General features: G+C 48.1%; 1 protein-coding gene across 1 annotated transcript in view; it reads left to right on the forward strand.

Annotated features, from left to right (window-relative positions):
• Window positions 1-555: 555 nt before the first annotated feature.
• Window positions 556-17,205, forward strand: part of E2F3 (E2F transcription factor 3) — a gene marked incomplete at both ends in the record, with an annotated part of 41,154 nt that continues 24,504 nt past the window's right edge. Inside the window, one exon of the mRNA XM_079533258.1 lies at window positions 556-873. Coding sequence (XP_079389384.1) covers window positions 556-873 — 318 coding nt within the window. The remainder of the gene's footprint in view (window positions 874-17,205) is intronic.

A 17,205-nucleotide genomic window follows, 5' to 3' on the forward strand; every position in this document is an offset into this window, starting at 1 on the left:
GGAGGGGGAATCCCCAGACTCGCCCCCGCAGCCAATCCGCGCGCCGTATGCAAATCGCGGCCGCGCCGGGCGGCGGCGGGCCAGTGGGAAGGGAGAAGGGACGGCAGGAGGCGTCCGGTTGGACGGCGGGGAAGGCCGCGGTGGCCAATGGGGGGGCGGAGCGGGCGGGGCGCGCCCCGGGGGCGGAGTCATGCAAATTTAGTTTGAAAAGAGGGCGGGAAATCCGAGTTTCGCGGGAGGCCCTTGGCGCGTAACCCGTCTCCTTTCCCTTCATTCATTGTCAGCAGCCGCCGCTTCCTGGAGCCATTTTCCAGCCGGCCCCACACAGCGGGAGCGGCCCCGCTCCATCCGCCGCATCTGCCCGCCCCGCCGCCTCCGTCCCCCCCCGGCACCCCGCATCCTGCAGCCGGGGCCCCCCCGGCACCCGCCGCCCCCGGTATTTTGTGCGGGGCCCCGGCATCGAGCAGGAAAAGAGCCGGGAAGGCCGGGGGGGGGGGGGGGGGAGGGACGGGGGGAGGAGGCGACGCGGCCGCGGGGACAGACCCGGAGGAAAGGATGAGAAGGGGACTCCAGCCGCCGGCCCCTGCAGCGCAGCCGCCCGCACCGTCCACGGACTCCAGAGCGGCCTCCGCCGCCTTCTCGGCCCGCTTTGCCGCCGGCACCTTCATCCAGATCCGCAGCACCGGCGCGGCGACGGCGGCGCCCTGTGTTGTCTCCGCCGCCGCCGCCGCTTCCCAGACTCCCGGTGCCTTTGCCCCGGCGGCGGACGGCGTCCCGCCCGCCGGCAGCTCGCTGTACTGCACCCCTCACGGACCCGCCGGCAGGACGGCGCTGCTGCAGCCCGCTCTCGGCGGAGGCGGAGGCCGCCCCCCGGTAACGTTCCCCCGTCCCCGCGGGAGGGTGAAGGGGACGGCGGGGAGCAGCGCCGGGCGGGCCCTCTTCCTGCCGCCGGCCGGGCCCGGGGCGGGGGGGCGAGGAAGGCAGAGACGGCGCTTTGTTGTAATAAACTTTCCCGACTCCTTCCCGCCCCCCGCTCCGGGCCGCCGCGCTGCTGCCGGGTCTGATTGAAAGGAGGAGAAAATTTAAAAAAAAAAAAAAAAAAAAAAAAAAAGAAAAAAGAAAATAGAGATAAGAGAAAATCAGGGAGAAAAAAAAAAAAATCCCTCCCAGCCACGTCCCGGCGCACAGAGCCCGAATCCAGCGCCGAGAGGGCTCCGTTCGGCCGGGCCCGCGCCCCCTCCCCGCGGGGCCGTGCAGGCTGGGGGGCGGGGGGCCGGGCCGCGCCGTGCCCCGCCGGTGTCTCCGCTTCACCCCCGGAGCCGCCGGTGACGTCTCGCACACGTGCGCGGAGGCCGCGGCTGTGACTGGGAGCCGGGCGGGCGGGGGGGCCGATCCGAGCGGGGGAGGGGGACGCCGCTTCCTCCTCCTGCCGCCGGCCTGGGACAGCCCGAGAGCCGGCCGGCCACCCCCGGCCCCGGCCCGCCGTCTTCTCCGCCGCCCTCGGAAATGCCCCTTCAGCAGGTCAGTGACTCGCGGGGCGGCGGCGGCGCGCCTCCGCCCCCCCACGGCGCCCTCCGCCCGCCGCCGCGACCACCCCCCGGACGCCCCCCCGCCGCCCCCTCCTCCCCCGTCCCCCTCGCTCCCCCCCGGCGGGGTTTCCTTTGTCCTCGCCGTTTTCGGGTGCGCGCTCGGCCCTCCCGGGCTCCGCGAAGTTGCGGAGCGGGGGGGGGCGCGGGGAGCTCCGGGGTCCCCCTTCTCGCGGTGCGCATCGGACTCCCCCGTTCGGGCCGGGCTGTCACGGGGGCGGGCGGGGGCCGCGCTCGCCTCACCTGGCCGGCCCGAGCCCGCGATACCTGCCGCACGCGGCCCGGCCGCCGGCTGCCATGCGTGCCGGTGCCCGCTAGGGCCGGGCGAGGTCACCGAACGCGCTGCGCGGCGGCGTTGAGCGGCGGGTCTCGGAGCGCGGCGGCAGCGCTCACCTGTCAGCGCCTCTGCCCCGCGCCGGCCTGGGCATCGCGGGGCGCGGCTGCCGCCCTCGTCCCCAGATGCTCGTTGAGAAGTCGGCGGTGTCCCGCGCTCTCGGGCTTCCTCCGAGGCAGCTTTCTGCAGTTGTTGGATGGCGGTGGGGTTGAGGCTCACCGCATCCCACCTGAAGCTAACAAGGAGCATCCCCGCTGTGGAGGATGAGCGCTCCTTTGGTGCACAGTTTGTCTGAAGGCTGACCGGTGTCAAGCAGTCTTCTTCGAGCTGTTTTGCAAATATTTGTCTTTCCTGGGTGATGGCTGGGTTCCTAGATGGTGGTGCTAAGGGCAGCAAGTGCAGTAGAGTGATTCTGGGAGAACAGACGTGCAGGCATTTTGAGAATGATGTTGAGGTTGTAGGGGACTTTCGCAATTTCACTTCAGCGAGTGCTACGAGATCCTTGAGCGTGAGTTCAGTGTATGTTTTTGGCATAAGTTTCACCTCTTCAGTGGGGATAACTCTGTTGTGGAACCTAGGCAGGTTGATTCCTCACGTAAAGGTTTGGAAACAAGGCGGTGATTCTGGACTCCGTCCTCAAGAAGTTCCCACCAGCTCTGAGCAAGTGACATATATCTCCTCAGACCCCTGTGTTTGCTTTGGGGGAGAAGCGGGATGGAGGAGGAATGGGGTGGTCTGGCTGGTGGTATCTCCAGCCTCAGCTTGGCACCCTCCCAGGGCGATAAGCAGCCCGCAGCTCATGCCAGGAAGCTGTGCATCCTTCTGCATCTCAACAGCTGTGCTCCCGTGAGTGCCACTCTTGGAGCTGTGCCGCTTTGCTGCACGCCTGTCTTTGGGGAAGTCGTCCTGAAGCGTCGCAGTGCTCTGCATTCTTCTGCTCTGCAAAGAATGGCCAAAGCTCTTTCATCTTCCTGGCAGGGAGACAACGCAGCCTTTTAGCAGTTCTTTGACTCCCATCTCATTTTCACCAAATTTCACAGATGATTTTCTGGGACTGGGAGTCGAGGGTGTTTTCCTGGTTGTTCTTGGCTGAGCTGTTTTGGGATGTCAGATACTGAGAAGAGTGAGAAGCTGCTGGGTGGTTGAGGCAGCAAACTCAGATGAGCAGCGCTGGTATAAATATAGCACTTGATTTAACTGAACTACAAGTACTGCATGGAGATCCTCAGCAGAAATTAAGGCCCTGCTATGCAAAAGACTGTAGGGATAAGTCTAAAATTTGTCCAGCACACCTGTGCTGGTTAGGGTTATGAAAATGCTCTGGCTTTGCAGATGTAACTGGACTAGAAACCTACCCAACACTTCCAAATATAAACTATGGTGTAAGTGAAAAGGAGCCAATATGGCAGGATACAGTTTAGGCTGCACAGAGGTGTTTATACTAGCAAAATAAAAAGTTTATTTTGCCAAAGTAAGCTGTTTCTCCTTCTGGGAGTTTGTTGGTTACTTTATCTATGATTGTAAGCATAACCATGCTGGAAGAGCCTTGAAAGGTAGCCTAAACCATAACAGGCAGCTTCAGCCTCATAGAGATGACTGTTTGTCATCCTCCATCTCCCAAGCAAGGCATCTCAGTGCTGTCCCTTTCCTGCTCCTTGCTGTGTCGCTGCCTGTTGCGACAGCTCTTGGGACCAGCAGCTCACCAGACTTTGTACCAGGGGAGCTGAGGCTGTGACCCGGGCTACCTGGCCCATTCAGCGTCAGGGACTTTTTCATGATTCCTGCAGAGCTAATAGAAGGTGTAACTGGGCATAACTGAGCCTCCAGCATAGGCAGTAAGAAGAACTAGGCCTTGCGAAGGTGTCAGTTGCACTCCTTGGGTTCTGGAGCAAGCCTAAGCTGCTGCCTGTGGAGGCAGGGTGAGTCCATCCAACAGGTCTGTGCTGCAGTGATGGGCAAGGGTCATGTATGCCTAGAATCATAGAATGGACTCACAAGGATCTCTGAGCCCAGCAGCTCCATTTCCCTCCCTTCTGCCAACCCAAAGGCTCCTCAGGCTTCCTGGGGCAGCATGACTTGCCAGCTCACTGGAAAACTAGCCCTAACCAAAATACATAAATAAGTTTTCTGCTGGGCAAGCAGGTTGAACCAGCTAAGGGAAGAAGGTGTGGTAAGTGTCAGGGACCATCAAGGGAAGGAGGTGGCTGAGAAGAGGGCACTAGGGTAGAGGGAGAGCAGTAGGATTATTGGCACCATACCGTTTTTAAATGTAAGAAAAACATTTTTTTTGCTCAGAGTGTGGTGGAGTACAGATTGCCCAGAGAGGTTGTGGATACCCCATCTCTGGAGGTGTTCAAGGCCAGGTTGGATGGGGCCTTGGGCAGCCTGAGCTGGGGTTGGCAGCCCTGCCCACAATAAGGGGTTTGGAACTAGATGGTCTCTAAGGTCCATTTCAACTCAAACCATTCTGTCATTCTATGATTTTGATGGCAGCTCCTCGTGAGAATGTGGCCTGTATGAGAGAAATTCACGTTTGATGAGGTGTCCCCACCACGCTGTTGCTGGTGTTGGTTCATCTCTTGATGCGAGAAAGTCACTACCATTTGCAAATCACGGTGTTTAAAAATGGAGCTACCCTAAATGAAAGCTGCTCAAAATGTTTCTAATTCAAATAGTGGAGAATTTCTTACTGTCTTTGGGTTATAAAGATAAGCCTTTAAGAAGAGGCCCATTTTCTTAGCCATGAGAAAATGTTTAAATTGAGACACCACCCACATGTTAAGTCCTTTTTAAAAGGGGCTAAATCCTCTTAACAAGAATATCTTTAGAGAACTTCTGTGGCCTTTAGATGACATGAGCTCTGGAGAGGCTGGTTCGGCATACTTCAGAAGGGGGCGGGAGGATTTACATTTCCAAACTGAATACTTAGCACCTCTCTCCCTTTCTGGTGGTTTAGAAAGCACCTCTTCCTGCCTCCTTCTCAGCAAGTCACAGCTGGAATGGGAGAATGAGGGGGGTAATACATAATCTTCTACATGTTGGTTATAGGAGTGGGCTTAATAGGACATAAATGCTGAAGAATGATTTGAGGCATGGGAGAAAAACTTGGACGTGGCATAAAGGAAGTGGGCAGTTAATTAATTAGTAGCTGGTCTTTATTTTGTGGGAATAAGAAGCTTTGTCGGTCAAGAAGGGGTAGGCATTTTCGTATTCAGACCTATTCTCATATTACTTTGGTTGATAGTTTCTATTAATGAATGCTAGTTTGGGGCCTTAGCTTTTGGAATAAAATGCATTTAAATCAAACAAACTCCCATAAATCTTCTCCAGGGACAAACTGCCTCTGAGCCCAAGGAGGTGCCACATGGTCCTTTGGCACAGCTGTGTGAGGAGTGTTCAAAGAGGAATAAATCCTAGTTGCCCTAGGTGTGCCTGCGAGCATCTAGAGGAAAGCAGACATCCAACCGAAACTGTACAGGAATAGCTGGTAGCTTGTTGTGCTTGTTGATGGTGGATTCACCCTCTAGAAGGGTTCGGCTGTGTCGGTGTGGCTTGGTCTGCACCAGAGCTACTGAAGTATGGTAGGTTTATTTCCCCACAGTAATAAGGACTTCTAGCAGGTTCCATGAGCAGCTGAGCCTCTCTAAATGCTTTAGTTTTTCCAGAAGAAGCAGTCTTACTTTTCCCTCCTTGTCATCCCTGTGGCCTTTCCTTGCCCTATCACTGGCCAGGCAGTGCCCTTTCCTCTTCTCTGTTCTTGGGAGCATCCAGTTGCTCCTTTGGGTTGGTGCTCTGCCGTTTTACTGGGGTAAAATAGCTGGCTCTGATGGACGTTAAGTCTGCCCTAAGGTTGATACTGGGAACGTGTGACCCAAGATGGATTGAATGAGATGAAGGAAAGAAGCTGAGCTTTCCCTTTTGGTGGTGTTAAGGTGTTAAATCAGTTCAGTGGTCCTTAATTTTCACAAATCGGTATTTTCTGTTCTCATAATGGCTGGTCTCTTCCTTGTGCCATCAACCTGCTTGGCAAAGATCGGATATGGGTCGCTCTTTATTTTTCTGAGGAGGCTGCTTCAACTGATGGAACAGTTAAAGATATTTTATTTCCCTTCATCTTATGGTTGGTACTTTGGTGTTGCTGTCTACAGTTATAGTGTTTCTGTCTGTAGTTACATTCTCCATAAGCGTTCTAGATTGTAATTTCTCCTGAAATGAAAGCCATATGTGCAAAAATAGAGGTGCCCTTTTATAAAAGAATTGCATGACTATCAACAAATCTGTCTATTAGTTATGAGTTTGTACTTGCGGACTGGTGGCTTTGGCAGAAGTTTCAAAGACATGGTAGGCAACTTGGCAGGCTTAGCAGGAGTTGGAGACCCCTTCAGAGTCAGGCTGCCTCACAGAGCCTTACCTTACCCTCCCCTAGAGGAGTCACAGGAGGTGTGGAGTAGAGGGGGTTGGTTGTTACAGCAATTGGCTCATTTGAAAGACCAACCACTGTGTGGTAGATGGGGGGGGAAAAAAAGAAAAAAGAAAATTGAGTAGCACCTTTTCTCTCTGGAGCCCCAGTCCTGTGGGGCCTGATGTGTGTGTGGGAGAGGAATTCAACTTTCCTATCCAGAGCACAAAGAGAGGAATTGGGTATGAAATGAAGATGTGAGCTTTTTCTGGTAGCAGCAGATTTTGGATATGACACCTTCAGATTTCACTTCTGGAGACATGCACTGGGCAGATGGGTGTAGCTTTGGTGGTAGGGTTAATTTACTGTTCTGGCCTGGTTGCCCACATTGAGTTACTGTTGAAGATGCTGGAAGGCTGTCATCCAGCAGTCTGAGCACTGGCAAAACTGAGTAGTAGGCTAAATGTGTGGGCTTTGTGGATGAGCTTACTATCACAAACAGCCAGGGAGCCCTGCAGAGGAGGAGCAGTGCCAGCCTTCTTCTGTCCATCCGTCTCGGTGCCAGTGAGGAGAGGTAGGAGAGTGGCTCAGGCTTAAATCCTTGACCAGGAATTTCAGAGAAACTGCTCACTAAGGCTGGATCGTGGACCATGACTTCAGTTTGAGCAGGCTTCTTGTGGTGATGATGGTAAGTTAGATCCAGCCCTGTCTGGAGTGAGGCTTCAGTGTGCGGAAAGCTTCTCTTTCTGTAACTAAGTCTTTGGATTTTACAGTCTCTGCAAATAATCTCATTTACAGCTGGCAGCACTGAGTGTGTATATGCGGTGGCAACTATCGTACTTAGAAATGAGTAAGTTTAACTTCAGGCTTTGTTTTGGCTGGCAGAGGTAATCACTTCCTGCATTATTTTTCAACTGCAGCACTGTGTTTGCTCCATGGGGAGAATAACCCCTCTCCCCTTTCCTGTGTCAGGGGCTATGGGGTGTGAGAGGAGGGAACCAGCAGTACTTCCAGCACTGGGCTGTACCAGTGCGTGAGGTACTGCTGATGCACTGTTTGGACTCTGTTTTAATGTCAGTTCTGTCTTCTGTTTGATGGCAGACTTGGCAAAGCTGCCCATTTTATCACATCTTTAAAAGAGCACTATTTTACTTCTGTTTTCCTCAAGTAAGTTGGTCCAAAACCGCATTTGGAAGTGCTATACCTGGCATAGGTGCCTGCTGAAGTACTATGCTTTCTATTTGGATGCTGCTATTAGTTGCTGGATCTCATGGCTTGCATGGAGTTCTTAATGTCTTCTGGGCTCATCACTGAGCTGTGATAAATATTTCTCTTTGCATTCCTGTAAAGAGAGAGGATAGACTTTGACTAGGTGTTGAAGCACATACTGAAAATGGCCTGTGCCATGTGGTAGGAGCGTACTACGTCACTCACCCTTCTTTTTATACTTTTGTATGTAAATCTTAATTGTGTTGCAAAAGAACTTGCTTAATAGCACATGTTTTGTGTATCCTGTCCTGCTTAGGAATATGAGCAGTTGTTGTCCTGATTACAGTGGGACTGCTAACCCAGTGTCAGTGCTGCACGTACGTGCCCTGCGGCTTTGACACATGGTGGGCTGAAGGTCTTTTGCTTAGGACCGAGCTGGGTAGAGATATGCAACACTGAAGACAGCCTTTTTAGAATCAATCAGGCACCTTTTTTTTTTTTTCCCTTCTTCTTCACTGTTAGGTGGGCAAGTGTGGCTTCTGTTTATTCTATGAAGGTGTCAAGAGCTCACCTCTAGAAGTAAAACCAGTGCTGGCTTCTTCACTCTGTTTAAGTAGGAGATTTTAAGTAGGGGACTTCATTTGGCCACTTTAGTTTGCTTTCAAGATTTCATCATCCTACTTGTATGTGGCTGCATCCAAGCACGGAAACGTCCTCTGTTGTAGAACCTCATGTTCAGATGCCCTGCTTAGGGCACAAAGGCCTAGGATGTGATTTTTAGGAAGATGGTGAGTGCTTCCTGTGATGTTCAGTTGCATCACTGCAGACTTTGGGCCCTTGGTACCTTGAGCTTTATATGAACAAGCCAATATGGAAAGCAGAGTCTGCTATTATTTTGGTTTTCCCTTTTATATCTTTAACATGGAATTTTGTAGTCACATCATGTACAGATTGCGAGCCGTTCGTTGTTTTGGAAAGATCTGTGAAAGCCCGTAGAAACTATGTGAACAACTATTTTTGGTAAAAATAAATTGCACTAGGAAACGTGGTAACAGGAGGTGTCTGCTCAGCCTTGGCTACTGGAGCTTCAACACTGCTGCTCCTCATTTTTGGTGTGTGTGTTGGTTAATGTATGAGTAGATTCCTAAAGTACTTTTCACTAATAAACTTCTTGAAAAACTTTCTCCTTTTTTACAGTGCTGTGCTGCTGGAGTTTTTTTGGTTGCTGTGGAGCAGTTGGTTCAAAGGTTCTTGCATGTTGTGTAATGTGCTGCTAGAAAGGGGCTGGAAAGAAACTCATTGGCAAACTTCCTTCCTTGTCAATTAAGGTGACATTAAAAAGTTTCTGGTTTAGAACTCAGTGATGGCCATCACCGTGCAGTGCAAAGTTGAATTATAACATGTCAAGTTTATTGATGCACTTACCAAATGTAACTTGCTACTGCTTAGTTACATAATCTTACTGAAATTGGAGCTCAGTAACAGATATTACTTTTTCTGCACATCACTGAATCCACACTGTATGATTTTGTGATTTTTACACATGTTAAACTGCAGATGTCACTTAGAGTGAAATGCATCTCAGTAGGGCAAATGTACTGCTCTCCATGTAAAATCTAAAGCTTTCAAGTTTGCCTCGCAAGTTCAGCAAAAAACTGGCATATAGGCTTGTCTATATCCCTCTTATCTAGGCTTTCATTTGAGTGGTGCCATCAGGTGAATTTCGTGTCTTAAAGTATAAATAATATTAATGATAATAACCTCTTGGCCTGGTGTTTGTATTGGTGCATCACATTTTGATGGTAGGCTTCGCTTTTCAGGCACTACCACAGTGTAAATACATGAATGTGTGAAAATGCAAAATGATGTCTGGGCAGAAAGGGTCTTTTCTTGTGCCCTGTGTGGAATGGTGATTCCTGTGTACGAGGTTGTCTACTCTGTAGTGGAAAATAAGGTTTTAAAGAGCAAGCCTTCAGCTTTTGCTGCATTCTTCTGTAATGTAACCTGGGATTTATTAAAAGTCATTCTACTTTTAATGTCTGCTGGTTTTAGGTCATTTTCCCTAACCAAATGCACCAGAAGTAGAAAGATAGGGAATTACAATGTCTTGAGTGATACTGGTAACCTAATATTGCCTTCGCTACTTGTTTGCGTCTACTGCTAACTCTGGAATTAAACGGCAATTACCATGCATATATGCTTGTTGTATTTTGACTTGCCAGTGTAGTGTTTTAGGCAGCGTTGGTCCCACACATTGACAGTCAGTTTTTTGTCCCCATACAGTAAGCTAGTTCACACTTTGTCTAATGTCATCACATAGTGGGAATTGATGTTGGTTACGGCTCTCACAGTAGGCTTTTGTTTAGCGATATCTGAAAGCTGTCTTGTTGGAACATGCTGCTTTTATCAAGACTATTGCAATGAGGCCATTATCCTCACTTATGGGGAGCATAGATATTTGCAGAAATTCTTATAATATTGCTTAGTAAGTGCCATTCTGGTGAAGAGCAGCAATGCCTGCGTGATATGGAAATAATAGCAGCGATGGCAGCCCCACAGCAGCAGGGTGTTATCTGTAGTAGCAAGCTGGAGAAGAGGGTGGGAAGGAGCCTGGCTCAGGCAGAAGGAGAGTGGAGATCAGGCCTATCATGGGCACAAATAATGCTGGGTGTCAGTTCTGCAGAATAAAGTTTTACTTTTCATAGTAAGGCATTTATCAAGCAGCAGCAAGTAACCCCGATACACATTGCAGTATAATGGCTCTGCACCTCATTATTAGTTTGAATGCACGGTGCCTGCAGTGTCAGAATGTCTCTTACAAGTTAGGTAAAGCTGCAAGTCAGAGAAGAGGAAGCTGAAACTTCACAGCTCCAATGTAGTACTCTCCTGAAGCACAGACCTCTTCAGCCAGTAGGAAACTTACTACTGCCAGTGGGGGCAGGGAAGGCTTTAAAATTATAATAGCATTTTTGCTGCTGCTTTGTTTGACTGGTGGGTACTTTGCTGGTGCTGGTATTTGGTTTGTTTTTTTCCTCAGGAGCTGAGGGTCAGGAAAAGTTCCTTTTGTAAAAAAGCGGTGTCCTGGAAGCAGAAGCAAGTTGCTCATTTTCTTCCCCTGGTTCTTAATCATAAACTCTGCCTTGATGATTTTTTCCCACTTCAAATTAGCAGTTTATTTATAACAGCTAATGTTCTACATGCCCATCAGCATTACTGCTCTGTCGTGCTGAGCTGAGAATTGTTCTCTCGAAAATTGACACCTCAAAGACTGCATAAAGGAACAGAGATCATAGAAAAAAATCAAGTGGCTTTTGGTATGACATGGGTTCATGCTTGGTATAAAATTGCTTCCACTTTCTTTCTTATTTCAGATTCTAGTCATGTTTGTCTTGCTTTTTAAGTTTTACTCGTTACTTAAAAAAGAAAAATGGCAGACCATTGCACTTCGGCATCCTCACTACCCTTTTATTCCTGCTGACAATTTTCTTTGTGATCATCCTCCGCAGTTTGTCACCAGCTCCTTCTGAGATTGCAGGCAGAGGGGTGAGAAACTTCAGAGGGTATTGCCCCCTTCTCATGGCCCTCACAACCACCATTTTGCAACTATGCATCTGCAGCACCTTTGCAGGAAGCCTCTTCCAGGCCAGAGGGTCACAGTGATCCTCCAATGGTCCTCTGTTACACCTGCAAAACTGGGAACACTGGGGAGCATTCAAGGCACAGACCATGGAAATCAGGTGTCCCGTGCATTGAGAGGGAAATGGCAAAGTAAAAACATTTTCCACTAGTTGCCGTGCTTGGAGCCACATTTCTCAGAGATATTTGCAGGAAATGCAGTAAAGAAAGGTGCCAGATCACTTTGAGATTTCAAATATGGTTTGTTTGTGACCTGCTCTTGGGCTTGTTTAGCTTGGAGAATGCTCTGGGTGGTTGAGACCTCATTGTGGCCTTCCAGTATTTACAAGCGCTTACAAGGTAGCTTGCAAACAGGAGGGGGACTGAATTTTTGAATGGTCTGATAGTGATAGGACAAGGGGGAATGACTTTATAAGAAGGGAGATTTAGGTTAGATGTTAGCAAGACATTCTTTACTCGGAGGCACTTTTTGGGAGGCGCTGGCACAGACTGCCCAGAGAGGCTGTGGGTGCCCCATCCCTGGAGGCTCCCAAGGGCTGGTTGGATGGGCAGCCTGACATACTGGGTGGCAGCCCTGCCCATGGCAAGGGACTTGGAACTAGATGATCTTTAAGGTCCCCTCTGCTCTATGATTCTGTTCTTTAAGGCAGCTTTCCATGCTGTTGCATGCTCTGGGGCACTAAAGCCCTTGCCTTTTATTGTCTTAGTTACCTCATGCTTTAATTCAGTGTATATGAGAGAAGAATGTAGCAGTAATAAGCAAGTTGCATGCAGATGTTAAGCTCGGGTACAGTTTTCTATGGGCAGAAATAAGTTTAAAAGCATAAGGTGATAAAACTATAAAGCCTTTTATTATTATTATTGTTATTATTATTTAATTCCTAGGCAGAAACCCTCTGTGCTGTGAGGGGGAATGTATCAACAGGGATTCCACACACAGACATATTAAAAAAAAAAAAATGAAGAAAAGGAGGCTTGTAGGCAGGCAGGCATTTATTCAGAGAAAGCCATATGTTCAGGACACTACCCTGAGTGTGGTTTATTTGCTTCAGAATTACGAAAGAGGCTTGCTAGGGAAAGTAAGATGCTTTCAATTCTTCAACTTAAATCATTTCGTAAGAGCGATGACCACCTCCTTCCTTTTTCCTTCTCTCCCAGTCTTGGAGAATAATCAGTTTAGCAGTAAGTCAAAGCAAGCAAAACTGTGGTTGCTCTCATGTGCAATGCAGCGACTAAGGCCAGCTCTTTCTTTAAGGCCCAAATCAGGTGTTTCTGCCCTAAAGTGAATCAGGACTCACTGAATCATTCGGTGTTTAGTAAGGAGGGATTCGAATTTCAGCCTTTTCTTCACCCTTCAGATTTATTCGGTTTTTGTTTTCCCAACAATCTTTTAGCTCTTCTGATGGCCTCAGTGACATTTTTGAACACGTTTCCCTACTTCCCCTAATGGGAGAAGCGGCACCAATTGTACCAGCAAGTGTTATCTCTATTGCTAGCACTTCATTTGAAGTGGAGAAATGTGTCATTCCCAGCCATTTGAAGAGCTCGGTTGTCTCAATGTGTGAAAAGCAGCCCCAACCTCCTTGACTAGGAATTGAGAAGACAGGAATCTCCTTGAGACCTTGCAGGAAGAAAACTCCAGGCACCTGTGAGATGTTATACTGTACCTACTATACTTTATCTAGCTGAAAATATCAGATGCTTGAGCTGGCTTAGTGGACTCTTCAGTGTAACGCCCTGCTGGAATGGAAGAAGTGAACAGATCTTGAATAGTTTGAAACTTTTTGAACTTAGTATAGAAGTGCAATAAACATGAATTGTGACATAAGAATCAAATCTTTTTGCCCATTGGAATCCATGCTCTCTTGTGGCCTATATGGTTGTGACATGTCTAGCAGAGCAGTGGCAGCCTGAATGCCCATTGGAAGACTTTTTTCTCCTAAAAAGCTGTTACGAGATACTTTGTCCTGATTCACCTTCCAAGTCCTCTGATTTATGTTACACAAATAGTACAAAGTGTATTACTCTGCTCTAAAGCAACGCTGAACACCTACAGGTATTTTCACCCCCTCTCCCTGTGTGACAAAGATGCTGCTTTTTTTCTTCTTTATGATTCTGACTCTCATTTGAGTGTCCCTCCATGGCTGCATGGGGCTGCAGGGCATCAGCCCCAGCTCAGAGCAGTTGCAATATCTTTCTGAGTTGGAATCTGGAAGGAAGAGTGAATGAATGAAGAGTGAAGCTACACAGTCTGCTCTTTGGGTGGAAATACGGAGTATAATTTAGTGGATGTGTTACACTGAGCTGAAGGAGTAGTGCTGGTTAGGACTGATGCAGCAGCACTCTAAAGTGAGGGATTTCTTTGTGCATGTGTTACTAGGTCTCCCTGTTAGTGCATATGCACACCACTCAATGTAGGACTGGAGTTTTTTTGGTAGTAATATCAGTCAAGACCATGAATAGCCACTTCCTTCTTGTGCTTAATGGCATAGAGTGGAGAAACTTAAGCCTTCTCTTGGTTGCCTCTTGCTGTCAGAAGCAGAGATGAAACTGAACTTCTTGAATCTACTTAGACTGCCATCACATGTCTGTGGTATCCTGAGCTGATTTTTCTCTGCAGAAAAATAGTCCAAAAATCAGCATATCTCGCTGTCTGTTTTGGAATGAACAGATCCCTTGGTAAAGATAAACATAAATGCTTTTCTTCTCTTGAAAACCTGTATTTACCGGCATACGCTTGGAACGTCTTTAAGTTTGCAGTTTCCTTTCTTGAGACGCATTTACTGAGAGCCTCTGAGCCATTGGATCAGCAGGCTGCATCCTGACTGCACCAACACCTAGCTATCTCACTTGGTAATGTCATTTTCAAGTTGCAAAAGAACTGGTGAAGGCTTTTGATTGCACTGAAATAAAGCCAGGACATACGCATCTGCAGTTCTGGGGCTTGTGACCACTGACTGGGAGTCCTCAGGAGCACTGGGAGGAGGTGTGTGCTGGGGATCTGGAGGTGCTGGTGTTGTCTCTCCTGTTGGACTAGCTGCTTGCCTCTCCCCTGGCAGGGTGAGTTCATTTCAGTCCTTTCATGGGGCATTTTCATTCAGATTAGTAAGTTCAACAGATCCGCAGCTTGGCGTTAAGATCTTTTTCCTTTAATAATTTGGGCCAGCAAGGTAATTCTGGTTAAAAAACAAAAAAAACCCACTTTTTGTAGCTGCAGTATAGAACTTATTTACACGTGAACGGGAACCAATACGTGCTTCCAGAGCTGTGATACAGCTGAACCGCAGTGGAAATGTGGAACCTTACCGAGACTGCTTATAGGAAGTTTGGCTCCCTGCATTTAACCACAAATGTGGTCAATCTCAGGAGGGGCAAAAAACAGAGAGGAAGAAAGGTGGTAGCATTTGATTACCCTTATTCTCCTTGTTTTCTGATGTGTATTTGATGGATGAAATTCTAGCTACGTGAATAGTGATAATGTTGCTGACTAATGGTTCCTGTTTCTTCATTGTTGCACTTTGAATTTGAGGTAGAAATAGCAAGGCTTGTTTTCGGTGTGCTAAATTCAGTAGTCAGGTGCTATGATTAAGCAGCTGTGCTGCTTGTTAAACTGTTCAGCAATACTGAAGAAAATAACACGCAGGCAAGGATTAATTACCACTCCGAGGCCCTGTGGGCAGTCGCTAGTTTCATGCTCAGACTGAGATGCAAAGGCATTGTCATGACTGGGATCTGCAGCTGTGAGTGAGTGACAAAGGTGTTGGTGATGTTCTTCACCAGCTCACTCCAGACCCACGTCTTTTAGGAAGTGAAATATAACACTCTGATAGTCAGGGTAAACCTAATTGCTTGCTGGGCTGGGAAGGAAGGGAAAAAAGTGAACAGAGGATTGGGCCAATGACCCCTGGGAATGCTTCCCATGAGGGAAAGGATTTCCTGGAGTGATTCTGGGAGATGATCCAGGCTGGCAAGGAGCAGGCCAACTCAGCTGCACCCTCTGTCGCAGCACCGTGCCGCGTCCTCAGCCGTAGGAAGCCACACCGTGCTCTGCTTCTGCAGCAGATCAGGAGCTTCACTGCCTGTGCATGTCCTCAGCATCTCCTGGAAGCAGTGGGGTGCATAACAAGAAGCCAACAGATGGCTCTGCAAAAGGAATGGGCGGCTTTTGTGCCGTTCCTTACTGCTTAGGTTACCGAGTGCCTGCAGCTGCTGGCGCTTCGCCAGCAGTGCCCAAGGACTGACCCTCCCTCCCCATCTCCAGCTATCGGCTCCTAAAGGCTTGGAGGCAGCTTAGGAGCTTTGTGAGCACGTGGAGAGAACATTGCTACAGTCTTCTCAGTTCGTAGGGGAAGCCCACAGTTGCTTGAAATGCGAATCAGTGTTTCCTTATCTCTGTGTTTGCACCATATCTTGTACCCTTGGCCTCCAGTCGGTGACTCCCAGGCTACATTTATTTTAATTACAGCCTGACGGCTGGCGTTGAAATAAATGAAGCTATATGTGTAATTGTTGCCTGGGAGTTGTGTATGTAGGGTGAACTTGTAACACTGGAGGCCTTTTCTGAAATCATCACTATCAGAAAATTTCTTCTTCCAAGGAAGGACTGGCTTTTACAGGGTCTCACAAGACAGATTTTTAGCAGAGGAAAGTTAAGATGTTGTGGTTTTGGACGAGAGGTCATGGAATCACTGGAGGTATCAATTAAGATGGCTTTGACTGCCCACCGCTGCAGCTGAGGGTCTTACCTCACATAGATTGTAAACGTGGGAGCTGCTGGTCAGATTAGCTGTAGGGAATGCCAGTTGTATGGGGCATTCATCAAGGAAGGTTGAGTTTTGTGGCCACACTGGCAGCATAGCCTCCCTTTTCCTATCAAAGGGAACAGCGTGGCTGGCCTACATGGAGCTGAGTGTACCCACAGCGTGGCTGATTCCAACCTGCTGCAGAGTTCAGTAACCAAAATACTGTGCGGATCTTCATCTTAACAGTACAAGGAGGTGTGTTGTTATGGTTGGTGTTTGGAAGGAAGTCTCCATGTTTGAGGACAATTAGCGCAATGTTAATGAACTAACCAACCCTAGAGACAGCCTGAAACTGTAGGGCTGCAAGGCAGGAGTTGCCCTTTAATCTGTTATCTAATTTCAAGCATAACTATTTTGTTATTGATTACTTTGACAAAAGCATTCAAATGCATTTATCTCGCAGTCCTTCTGCACGTTGCTCACTCCCAGGAGCCTCTGCTCTCTCCAAAACAGCTGCCAAAATTTCCATCTTTCTCCAAATACTTTCTTCAGCACTGCTGTGTATTTAAACATTTGCAGGATAGTAAAATGTGAAAGCTGTGTAGCAATCTTATTTATTTTGGATTTTTTAGGGGATTTTTTTTTTAACACAAGGAACACTGTAACTCTGCCATATTTTTATTTTTGTTTTTTTTTAAATATTTGATTCAGTAAAATATATTTACCTGAAATGGCAAAATTTCCAGTTTGCCATGGAAAGCATAGAGCCATGCTGCAGAATTTGTTCCAAGTGAGCACAGAGCCTGTGAGGTCTTGCCAGTGGGAAGTGTAAGGAGGGAAATCTTGAGGAAGAAGAGACTTGCTGCTATTGCCAACAGGCTCTTTTTGAAAGAGTAGAAGTTATGGATGTCAGGACAAGACAGTACTGTTTCTTATTGCTTTATGCTTCTGAGATAGGCTGATGACTGACCAAGTGGGATATTTCCAGGATTGTCTTGGGAGTTCTTTTGTTTCATCTTAGGTAGGAACTTGCAGCCTCAGATAGTGAATTGTTCTTAAGTTTTCTTGAGTAATCTTGGTTTTACAGTTTGATGTCATTTTTTAGTTACAGTTGGAATACTAATTAATGTAGAAAACAAGAGGTTTGCTGATGGGGGTTTCCAATGTCTGTTCTGAATTGTCTTAGCCTTCCTCCTACTGCATAGAGAATAAGTCCTTCCTATCCATGTACTTTTGAGAAAAGCCATCATACACTGGCTATTTTTGAACCTATTCCTTTCCATAATTACATGTAACTTT

The sequence above is a fragment of the Tetrao urogallus genome (assembly GCF_951394365.1).
Source record: "Tetrao urogallus genome assembly, chromosome: 3".
Classification (NCBI taxonomy): domain Eukaryota; kingdom Metazoa; phylum Chordata; class Aves; order Galliformes; family Phasianidae; genus Tetrao; species Tetrao urogallus.